The 12,071-nt window shown below is 37.3% G+C and overlaps 1 protein-coding gene across 1 annotated transcript in view; it reads left to right on the top strand.

Annotated features, from left to right (window-relative positions):
* The first annotated feature begins 3,520 nt into the window (after positions 1 to 3,520).
* Positions 3,521 to 12,071, top strand: part of LOC135593927 (kinesin-like protein KIN-4C) — a 13,907-nt gene continuing 5,356 nt past the window's right edge. The window contains exons 1-19 of the mRNA XM_065084273.1: positions 3,521 to 3,630; positions 3,705 to 3,875; positions 4,273 to 4,419; positions 4,511 to 4,663; positions 4,913 to 5,151; positions 6,215 to 6,399; positions 6,489 to 6,613; positions 7,227 to 7,263; positions 7,355 to 7,446; positions 7,535 to 7,648; positions 7,708 to 7,821; positions 8,116 to 8,202; positions 8,284 to 8,446; positions 9,717 to 9,817; positions 10,285 to 10,383; positions 10,450 to 10,563; positions 10,636 to 10,752; positions 10,833 to 10,913; positions 12,005 to 12,071. The exon at positions 12,005 to 12,071 is cut by the window's right edge and continues 5 nt beyond it. Of these exons, the coding sequence (XP_064940345.1) occupies positions 3,738 to 3,875; positions 4,273 to 4,419; positions 4,511 to 4,663; positions 4,913 to 5,151; positions 6,215 to 6,399; positions 6,489 to 6,613; positions 7,227 to 7,263; positions 7,355 to 7,446; positions 7,535 to 7,648; positions 7,708 to 7,821; positions 8,116 to 8,202; positions 8,284 to 8,446; positions 9,717 to 9,817; positions 10,285 to 10,383; positions 10,450 to 10,563; positions 10,636 to 10,752; positions 10,833 to 10,913; positions 12,005 to 12,071 (2,173 nt within the window). The 5' untranslated portion in view covers positions 3,521 to 3,630; positions 3,705 to 3,737. The remainder of the gene's footprint in view (positions 3,631 to 3,704; positions 3,876 to 4,272; positions 4,420 to 4,510; positions 4,664 to 4,912; positions 5,152 to 6,214; positions 6,400 to 6,488; positions 6,614 to 7,226; positions 7,264 to 7,354; positions 7,447 to 7,534; positions 7,649 to 7,707; positions 7,822 to 8,115; positions 8,203 to 8,283; positions 8,447 to 9,716; positions 9,818 to 10,284; positions 10,384 to 10,449; positions 10,564 to 10,635; positions 10,753 to 10,832; positions 10,914 to 12,004) is intronic.

The following is a 12,071-nucleotide window of genomic DNA, read 5'->3' as shown; positions in this document are numbered from 1 at the left end:
GTCGTCGTCCGCTGGTTTATAGCTCTCTGACCGTGGCTTATCCCCGAGAACGCGCTTCCCTCGGTGATCGCTCCCGTCGAATCAGCGGGCCCCGTTAAGGCTGCACGAATCTGGAAGGTGGACTATGTCGTTTCCCGTGGAGTCGCGCATATGCGACCGTATGCGACGCTTTTTCATCCGTCCGATATTGAGATCGACGGTAGATATGTGATGAGGCCGACTCAACGTATTTTTTGAAGGCAGGATTACCGGTCCAATCACTGCGTATAATTGCGACGCAAGGAACTGCCACGTCGGCGCCTCGCCGAACGTTAATTCAAAATTAAGATCAATACTTCAATTACCAATTTTTAGATTAGCCGAACAGCCGCCCAACTTTTGATTGGAAGCCACGATGCTTTTTTCGGGGGACCCACATAAAGCAATCCAGGTAAGGATATTAGTATGGCTTCTAACCGCGAGCTTATCCCAGGAAACGCGCTCCCCCGGTGATCTCTCCCGTCCAATCAGCGGGTCACATGTAGAGCACACGAAAGGTGGACGAGATAGTATGCGGTGGAGTCGCGCATATACGACCATATGCGACGATTTTTCGACCGTTTGATTTTTGAGATCAACGGTTCACTGTGGTGGGACCGATGTAGCTAATATTTTAGTTGATTGCCCGTCCAATCACGGCTTAGAATTGCGACGCAAGAAACTGCCACGTCGGCGCCTCGCCTGATGTTAACACAAAAATAAGATCAATATTTTCGTTACTTATTTCGGCCTTTCCCGTTCCCTTACCCGCCTTTTTCTTAGACAGTAGCGTTGCTTGTTCTATGGGGCCCATACGAAGCAATCACGGTAACTTCGATAATGAGTCAGTTTTCGGCTTATACGTTTCACCCGAAAATAAGATAAACTCTTTAGCTACTCATTACCCCGTCACCATCACACGTGCCCGCCTTTTGATTGGTCAAAGCAATAGCTTCTCGTGTGGGGACTGCACAGGGAGCAAGCCAGGTAAAGCGTACGGTAAGTGAGTATTTGAACACCCGGTCCCACCTAAGAACAAGATCAACGTTTTGCTTACCCAGTTTCTGTTCACCCGTGTGACCTGCCCACCTGGCTTCGCCTATGGGACCCACATTAGCCAGCGAGGTATATAGCACGATAAAATAGTACATGAATAAATAGCACAAGGATCTTAATTACTGGCAATCAATTGCTTTGCACTTGAATTGGTTCACAAAATTTTTTTTCCTTTGTTCAGAACTTGTGGTGAATATAAATCAATATAACTCAAACATTGTTGTAGCTTCCACGTTATGGATTCTTATCAGCATCTACACACGTTAATGACCAAATCAAAAGAGTAAGGCACATTTCTTTGCAAACTAGAGTGTGTTTGACTCACTGTTTTAGTATTTTTATAGAATTTGTGGGTTTTTCTATTGCTTTTTCAGTAACTTAAACTTTGTGTTTTTGGTAGCTAAAAGCCTTCTCATGTGTTAGTAGTGGGGAGAAAGTTGCAGTGGAAAAGAAATTGACAATGATAATATCAATAATAACTTTATGTTTATGTTGCTCAATGAAAATATGATTTGCTCTGATATGATTATCCTAAATTTTCTTTGAGTTTGATACGCCAAGTTACCTCGAGGCCTCCAATCTGTGGATGCCTGCGGATTAATGCTGCAGGCAGGTTTCTCCTGATGTGGCCCTCATCTTTCCTGTCCAACTCAGTGCAAGCCATGTCTCCATCTACTGCGTGCAAGAGCTGTCGTTTGACCCACTTTTCATCATGCTGGATGCATGGAGAATTCAGTCAGTCTCTCCTCCTGTAGCTCTCTCACCATCGCTGAAAGGATGATGGAGAAAGGAAAGAAAACACTTGTCCTATCCGTCCATGATTCTTCCATTTGTTATGTTTCTGTCATTCCCGAGTGAAGAACATAATTCTCAGCCCAGCTTGATAGGATGATCCATGTTTGCTATCCTGATGGAGGATTAGAATATTAAGCAACCGAAGCTTGTAAGTTTTGCAACCCTGATCTCATCCGGTGTCAAACATTTCACCGAATCTATTTTTAACGTGTTAATAATGGCATTTAGAAGATAAATGAAAGAAGATAATGGCATTTAGAAAGAAATGAAAATTGAAAGATTAGACGTCGCATTTAGAAGATAAATTATTAGTGTTGGAAATGATAAGATATATTCTGGTACAACTCCTATGGTAACAATTAGCAGTCATGTTAGTGCTAACGTGGAGCCTCAATGCATTGTGTCGACGACGTCCGAGGTCATATGAGACGATGAGCGTACAGCACAAAGTTACTCCGAAAAGCTTGGAATAGTGTCGTGCGATGCAGATCCATGTAGGTCGATCGGTGCTCACACAGGAGGTACAAGTCGGTCATCCGAGAAGTTGATCGTCGTTAATAGATCAAATACGATCGACCCTCATTCGTAGGTATAAAAACCAACCCCCTGATCGACGTCAAGAAATCTCCCCTCCCGACCTCGGCCTGTGTGCAGGGGCCCGACGACGAAAAAGCAGGCCACTCACGAAGAGAGAATACCACACTCGAGAGACAAGGATCAAACTTAACTTGACTTGACATTCGATTCCACCACTCGAGCATCCACATGGGCAACCTCGTGCATCCGAGATTTGAACAAAGTCGTGTTGACACCTTATCCATGGCGTAAAGGTTCACTAACAAGAAATAATCCTCGATCAGATCGTTGTCACATTTGAAAATCAAGTCTCTTCTCAAAACTTTTTTTTTTAGCTAATGAATCCTACAAAACTATACTAGAGGTATTTTTTTAAATCATGAAATTAGTCAAAATAAACTTAATATAGCTTTCTAAAGTCTTTATAAAAATGGTATGTGATTCATGAGAACCAGAATTTGCAGACTCCACCACACACTATCCATTGCACTCATAGAACAACATGCTGGAGTATTAAAAAATAGTGAACAAAGTATCTACATGCATAGAAATTTCTTGAAAATTTGTCATGATCTATTTTGGCATGATGGATGAAACTAGAATTTTAGCGTATGGAGAGTGCAAAGAGTTTTTTTTTTTTTTTTGCTTTTATATTTCAAAACAAGCAATAAAATAAATGATGATTACTACTATGGGATTATATTTTATTTAGTTTTAATGACAAAACATATGAGCAACATACTTTGTTTTTAGAATTCTCCTCCTTATGTTCTTCAATACCTTCCTATTAATAATTCCTCCATCGATTTGATGTGAAAAACCTAAAAAATAATTTATTAGTTTAAAGAATAACACATGATTTTTCAAATTACCATACCGCCCTCAAGCATGCATATAAGCAAATCCTCATTCGATGGGCATTGAGATAATTTCATCTCATTTGAATTTGCATTTAGTGGGAAAACGTCAATTAAATATTAATTCGTCATAGGGGCATTATCGTCATTTGGTTCCTTCGAACACGAACTAAATGGAGACCGACGACTGACCTGCCGCCCGTTCCGGTCCTAATTTTCGAATTCGTTAAGCGTTCGCTCTTACATTCCGGTCGGGAAGTGAAGAGGGGCGAACACGCGAAGCCCTAATTCCCAGTCTCATTCCCCCTCTTCTCCCACTCCTTCGAAGGTGACGATCAACCCCTAACGTTTTCGTCCCTGTGGTTCCTCTTCTGGTCTGAGATCCTGCCTCTTCGCTCGTAGGTGTTCGAGGTTTCTTGGCTCGTGATCCTGCCAATGATGGAGAGCTCGGAGGAGGCCAAGGCGTTGCACAAGGACTGCGTCAAGGTAGCCGTCAACGTCCGGCCGCTCGTCACCACGGAGCTTCTCATGGGCTGCACCGATTGCGTCACCGTCGTTCCTGGGGAACCCCAGGTCTTGATTTCGCAAACCATGAACTTTACGTCCTTGCGAGAGAAAAAGTTCTATTGTTTTTTTTGTTTGTTTGTGTCATTGCCTGAGAAAAATATGAAGGATGTGTTTTTTTCCCCCAAGTTCTGGTGGTGAATAAGTTACTTCGTGATAGACCGCTGTATTTCCAGAATATTTTGTGGTTTTCTAATGGTGGTCCTCCTCCCTCTATGTTCTTTTTAGTTGGTCTGTGCTACGCTTCCGATAAAGGTTTCACCTTTTCCACTAGGTAGAGGTGGTTTTAACTGGCGCTGATTCTAATCCTAATTTTGAATCCTAGCAGCAGAGCTTCTTTAGGATTGTATGATCAAGTTTCATGATAACATCAATAACTGCTGATCCTACTATGTGCAACATACAGGTTCATATAGGAGCACATGCATTTACATTCGATCATGTTTATGGGAGTTCAGGATCTCTCTATTCCTCCATTTTTGAAGAGTGTGTTCTACCTTTGATTGATGCACTATTTCATGGATATAACGCCACCATTTTTGCATATGGACAGGTAGTTTGTTATATATCTAATTTCACTTTTGATCCATTTTTGATGTTTCTTCACATTGTTCTAACATGTGATTTGATTGTTTTGTCTACAGACAGGTTCAGGCAAGACCTACACAATGGGAACTAACTATACAGGCGAAGGTGATAGTGGGGGTATTATACCAGAAGTAATGGACATGATATTTAGAAAGATTGATGCCATGAAGGACACAACAGAATTTTTAGTTCGAGTATCTTTTATTGAGGTATGTCAGAGTTGGTCCTTTTCTTTCACCATTTGATTTCTCCTCCATGTATTGGTTAACTTGACCTTGCACCAGTCTCAGCCATGATTTGTCTACCAATTACGAACAAAAAACAGTATTGGTTTATTTGGTTTCACGTAATATTGTGACCTGTTGCACCTCATTTGCAGTGCTTTCTTCAAATAGGGAAGATGCCTGATTAGTCTTCTCACCGAATTATTTTCTAAAATTTTATTTTTCACTATGCAGATATTTAAGGAGGAAGTCTTTGATTTGTTAGATCCACAATCTCGAACTGATGGTACTTCTGTAGTCAAACCAGCAGTGCCTAGAGCTCCGATACAAATTAGAGAGACAGCAAATGGTGGGATAACCCTTGCTGGTGTTACTGAAGCTGAAGTGAAGTCGAAGGAGGAGATGGCATCTTATCTAACTCGTGGGTCCATTTGCCGTGCAACCGGAAGTACAAATATGAATAATCAATCAAGGTTGGATTTTATTAAACAACTTTATGACCAATCATTTCCATTTCATGTATCAGTCAGACCATTCTTGGTTGGACTTGTGTTATGCATGAGACTGTACTGGCTGGTACAAGCCAGTAATATTGCCAAAATTGTATCAGTGCACCATTGGGATGGTACAAGACCCATAATGGCATACGGGTCAGCCGATACAGTATGCTTGGTACAACAATCCATACTTAATACCAATTTGCAAATATTAGTTGACACATCCAATATGCATTTTTTAAAAATTTAAATATCAGATGATTTTCGAAGCAATGCTGTATAGTTTGTCTTACCTCTTGGTTGACAAAATCTATATACCGTCAAGAACTATAATAATTGACTTAAGCATTGCTTTGGTGAATCTAGTCATGTACAACTTTATAGGATTTCCATTAATCCATCTGAAATTTGTAAATAGGGTGATGATTTTTTCCTTCGTCATCCATGCATGGTTCATGCTTCTTTGTCAACTTGTGGTGGCAATTTTATGCTTGATGCAATGAATTAGCAGTAGAACATTATGAGGAGGATGACTTCATATTCTTGTGTGCTTTGCTTAGAGGTCCTACCTTTTGAGATTCTCATCTAAGCTTCGCATGTTGTAAGATGATTTTAACATATCATTTCAACATTGCTTGCCAACATTCATCTTGATGTTTTATAAGATACCCAATAGCATAAGAAAATTTTTCTAGAAATTACTACTTTTATTCAAGAGCCAATCATTATAATGTAATTCCATAATACATGGTGCCATTTGGACTAGCACATCAATAGTTGTTCATCTTATGATACCTTATCAGGAATAAAATAATAGGAAATTCGTGGCTGAATGTATGGAAGCGATTAAACTACATACATACGTACATACATTTATCTTGAACTTCTCATGTAGTCGTAAGCTCATCGAGGACCTGGTTGGTTATTAGGGACATTGTGTTCCTTATGGATTTATGTTGAAATCTTTATCCTATTGCTCCTATTTGTTTTATATACAATTTTATATTATTTTTCCTTTTGCTGTGTTTCTGTTATGTAGTCGTTCACATGCCATTTTCACAATATATGTGGAGCAAAAGAAAGCCAATAATGGATCTTGTAGTGGGATGGGTAACAATGAAGTAGCTGGGGAGGACATATTGTTTGCAAAGTTTCACCTAGTGGATCTTGCTGGTTCTGAACGTGCAAAACGAACTGGAGCTGATGGAATCCGACTGAAAGAAGGTGATGGAAAATTACTCTTTGCTGATGATTTCTCATTTTAATTTTTAGCCAATGGTTGTGGGTGATTAACTATGTAACATCCTACACAGGCATACACATTAACAGGGGTTTGTTAGCTCTTGGCAACGTTATCAGTGCACTTGGAGATGAGAAAAAGCGAAAAGATGGGGGACATGTCCCATATCGTGATAGCAAGTTGACTCGTCTCTTGCAGGCATGAAACTTTAGCCTTTTGTTTTCCTTCTTCAGTGACTACTAGGTGAATGATATTTTTGTTGAGTGAGGGATTCTGGCTTTGGAATAGTTCATGGTTTCTCAACGACCTTTCTCGTATATTAGTTTTGGAAAATAGTCATATTAATCTAGATTTTGCCCTAGTCTTGAATAAATTGTGGGAGCTGTTTAAAGAAATTATGGTAATCAGTTGGAATGCTTTGCGAACTCTGAGCGGCTATGATGATTGAACCTTAGAAAGTAGAATAAAATTACTTCTATTAGTATGTGGACTTTTTTTGTATTTATATAGTTGTGGCTCTGTTTCATGATTTGTTCTACTTCACCTATAGTTGAACACTGGGAAACAGTAGATGACATGACAGTTGCTTGTCTTTGTTTAAGATTTATCATCTTCATTATGTTTGCTAAAGTTAACATCAAGCATACTAGTGAACAGGCTTCAATAAGCTTAGGAGTCTATGATGTTCCAACTTTCAAGTTGAGATATTGATACTCATTATCCAAGTTTTCATTTAGGATATATGAATGTGTGTATTAATGCGTGTCTATGAAAGCCTTCTTGTGGGTTCTTATTGGTCGCTGATCTGTAGGATTCTCTTGGTGGTAATAGCAAAACAGTTATGATAGGTGAGTATCCAAATTGTCCTTTTCCTTTTCGGTTAAAGTTTTTTTTGTGTTCCTTTGCATCTGATCTGCCGTTAATTATATCTGTGGATAGCTTGCATTAGCCCTGCTGATTCAAATGCAGAAGAGACCATTAATACTCTTAAATATGCCAATCGTGCACGCAATATCCAGAACAAAGCAGTGGTATGCTTCCTCATAAGCGTAAAAAATTTGTCAATTTAAACTGCATAGTCACTGGAAATAATAATTCACTGCATTTATCAAATTATAGATAAACCGTGACCCAGTGGCTGCTGAGATGCAAAGAATGCGTAGTCAATTAGAGCAATTGCAGGCCGAATTACAGTTTTGTCGTGGTGGAGGTGCGCCTTTTGAGGAACTTCAGGTACAAAATCTTATTGATACTGCCTAATTGTCCATAGAAATAATAATGATCTCTTTTAGGTTCTCCGGCATAAAATATCATTGCTTGAAGCAAGCAATGCTGATCTCCGTCAGGAGCTAAAGGAGCGCCAAGATATCTGTGAGCACTTAAAACAATGTGCTTTTGATGCACAGGTGACCAGTGGATTCTATTTATTACATTTGTAGTTATAAAAAATTGTGAAATTAGGATTGTGAAACCTACGACTGCAATTGTGATAGATTTTATAATATCAATGAATGCTCAAGGTTTTTCAAGTTGCATGTTCAAACAAATATTATGCTATCTGGAAATTGAAATTGAACTCTTTCAGTAGGATATCATAATATTGAGACATACACAGCAGATACTGATCTGTTGCGTCTTCAGTTTATAAGTTGAGGTGCTTGTATTCTGTTATCTCATGGAAATGCACATCATTTGATCAGGTGGAAAAAGATAAGTTGATTTTGAAGATCGAATCAGCCCGTAGTGGAACGTCCTGGGATGAGATTGATGAAATGGAAAAAATTAAGGTCCACAATGAAAGTTTCTAGTGATTATATTGTTAAATGTTCGACATCCTGCTTAAATTAATGCAAAATGTGTTTGAACAGGACTTAGATCTTACAAATGGTTATATAAAAAAGATCCAAGAGTTGGAAGCAGAGTTACTACGGGTTCGAAGTTCTTCTCGTCCTTGTGGAAATTATTTGATGAATTGCCCTGCTTTGGTTGATATGGCCTCAGGTTGCATTGAGAGGACTCTTGATTTTTCCAGTTAAGTAGCTGAATACCATCCTCATCAGATTTTTACATGTTAAACACAGTAACATCAGGTTCCAACAAATAAACTTTTAGCATGGTTCTCTAATTGTTTGCCGCTGATGTTCCTTGTGTTATTAAACACTGTTTATTTAATCTGTCCAATTGTACTATACATTTTTTTCTTCTTTAAAATGAGGTATAGATGCATTGATTTAAAAAGTGGTATGCAGGTGATCAAGGTACTGCATTGTGAAAATGTGGTATGTAAGTGGATATGTAGAAGCATATACAGTAGATTTTAAATCATTCAAGAAAAGATAATCAAAGGTGTATGTGATTAAAATGCGGAATGACATTGAGTGATAAGTTGTAAGGTAGACACAAAAATATATGAGATTGCAGTATTATAATGAACATGTTCGATACTCCTAAGATAATATTAACAGGTAATACAATTTTTATTAAGCAGAAGTATTAATAGCACTAGTGAAAAAATGTATAGCACATATGATGGCTGCATATTCTTGCATACATGGACTGCATATCTGGCATAGCAGTATACCTATATGTGAATATGTTGTGGCTGTATATGCAGTCTTACCAGATCATGTAGGTGGCTCCATAGACATATGTGACCATATATGTGGTCCCTCATAGGATGGCAATATGAAGCCAAACCCCATATAGAGGCCATAAAAGCCCTATGTGATGTGGTCATATGACTGTACTTTATATGCATATGTTGACATCAATGCAGTCTAATGAACAAGATTTCCGAGTATTGGATAAATGATGGATTAAAGATCATTCTGAATCTTTCTAGTAAAGAGCTTGATTCCTTAGATATTTCTACGAGTTATCTGATGGAGAGGGAATACTTTCACAAGCTTGTGGGTGATGTTAAAATGATTGGATCTTTGTTTTAGTCTTTTATATGTGTTTGAAATTCAATTTTCCTACGACAAAAATACTATTGTTATTTTTTATACCATTTGCTGATGCATAAGAATGCCAGAATTATTTGTCGAAGAAGCAGTTCCGTTCTATACCTGGACTGGCATTATATATTTTGTTTTATTTATATTTACTGCTACCTGGTGGACTGGTTGTGCAATTGCATTTGTATAAAAAAAAAATTCATGGAACTACTTTTTATGACTAAAATGGAATATTAGGTATAGAAGAATAATGTTGTTTCTACCAAAATATGTTTTTGCTCATATCATTTACTCTAAGTCTAGGATTTCAGCATAGTTAATTTTCTCTGTCACAAATGCTGCAGTGGAAGTGGAAGAAGATGAAAAAGAGAGGGAACACTCCATGTTACAAGATCAAATTGATAAGGAGCTTCGGGAGTTGGACAAACGGCTGGAACAAAAGGAGGTACATAATTTGATGATGCCAATGTTGATGATTGTGTAATTATTATGATGGACTTCACAATGTTCTTTTAAGTCCTACAATTTAGCTGCTAAGCATACATTTTTCAAACATCATATGTGCAGGAAGACTTAGTATTATGAAGAATCTGAGAAATAAATCTCTATTCTTATTGTTAATTATTTTGAATGCAATATTTACATTAGATTATGAGGAAAAGTAACTTTTTTTTTTATATATCTCAAGTTTTTTACTTTAAGTGAATGGATGATCATAGCCAGCAGAGTCAAGGTTTCTGTATCTTTTATGTTCCAAATCTAGTTTACTAACGTTGTAATGTATTTGCAACTTCTGTGAGTACCTTGGTTCAAGTATTCTTGACAATCTCTAGTTCTGATTCTTGCTTCTAAAAGATTGTTAAGACGGGTAAAGTTCTCATGCCTGTTAGCTTTTTTTTTTTCTCATTGAAGGCGGAAATGAAGCAATTTGCAAAATCTGATACAGCATTTCTTAAACAACATTATGAGAAGAAATTATTGGAGCTGGAGCAGGAAAAGAAATTATTGATGGTAAAATTTTATTTTTTACTTGGTAGGCTTTTATCATGCCTTTTCATACACTTTTTGTAATCGCAGAAGGAGATTGAAGATCTTCGGTTCAACCTTTCAAGTCTGTCATATACTTCTGATGAGAGTGCTGAAAAGCTGAAGGCAGACTATATTCAAAAACTGAACATGCTTGAAACTCAGGTTTGCTGTTGGTAGATTACTTGTGAGCGGTTCATTCAGTTACTTATGCGTCAATCTAAATAACATATGAAGGTATCTGAGTTGAAGAAGAAGCAAGAGGCACAAGCTCAGTTGCTGAGGCAAAAGCAGAAGAGTGATGAAGCATCTAAAAGGTTACAGGAAGAAATTCAGAGGATAAAGTCTCAAAAGGTCTGTTTCTGATACATGTAAGCTGCACAAATATATTCCAAATAAATTGAATGCTAATTTTTATTGGATTGATTAAATAGGTTCAATTGCAACATAAAATGAAGCAAGATTCTGAACAGTTTAGGTCTTGGAAGGCTTCACGAGAAAAAGAAGTTCTTCAGGTACTTTCTGGATTTTGATGCATTTTATCTCCAATTTTGTTGAGCTTGCTACATTTGGTTTGTCAGGCAGATTCTTCCTGGCATAAATTATTCACTTCCTAGGAAGAGAAATATACTGTATAGAAAAGTATTTAAGTGGAATGCATTTTCCAGCTGATTGCTTGAGCTGTGATGAGCTGAAATCTTTTAATGTATTTAAATGCCTGACTTTGTGTAGCTGGTAAATTTCTTATCCACGAGCTACATGGTGTTTCTGCTCCAAATAATTTTGTACATGTGGCGAATTACTTTATTTTGTAATGTTGTCATCTGGGAGTAAACATCTTCCCTATTGTTGGATTACACTTAGAACAACAAACTAGGATATTATCAGTTTGTTTTTTTGTGTAGTCTGTTCTGTCCTATGTCTTGTCTGTTTAAATGAGAGTCTATGGTTCTTATTATATTTGAAGGAATGGATTAGAAAATTTTTCATGATTTGTTTCGCTCAGAAGACCTTTTTAATATTGTCCTGTGAGAATGTCATATATGTTGAGTTCAACATAGACATTGGAGACGCTTCAACTTTGCAATCATTCCTCTGTGTTGTCTAAAGCTTAAACAGCAAGAGAAGTTTGAACAATCTGCTAATGTTTCTTCCATCAATTTTCTTGATACCTTAAATTGTGTTCCTTTTTTCTTGTGATGCTCTTGTTAATACTGATGATTGTAGGTTCTAGGATATTTTTCTTCCCTCTACTGCACGGGCATTGAAAGAAACATGTCTTCTAGTTTTTTGAACATAGTACATTTCATTTTCTTTTTCTTGTTTGACTATATATTATTAATATCTACATCTTGAACATGACATTGCCAATGTTCTTTTCTCTCTCTCTCTCTCTCTCTCTCTCTCTCTCTCTCTATATATATATATATATATATATATATATATATATATATATATATATATATATATATATATATATATATATATATATATATTCTCTATGATGGTCTTATTTCAAACTACTGGAGCTTAGTAAGCTATTTATTCTGATAGATTTTGCCATATAATGTCTTTGTTGACAAAATCTAATGTGATCTTTAACTAGCTTAAGAAAGAAGGTCGAAGGAATGAATATGAAATGCACAAGCTCTTGGCTTTGAATCAGAGGCAAA

Source organism: Musa acuminata, chromosome BXJ1-9 (genome assembly GCF_036884655.1).
Source record: "Musa acuminata AAA Group cultivar baxijiao chromosome BXJ1-9, Cavendish_Baxijiao_AAA, whole genome shotgun sequence".
In the NCBI taxonomy this organism is placed as follows: Eukaryota; Viridiplantae; Streptophyta; class Magnoliopsida; order Zingiberales; family Musaceae; genus Musa; species Musa acuminata.
This window is presented reverse-complemented; position numbering and strand designations above follow the sequence as displayed.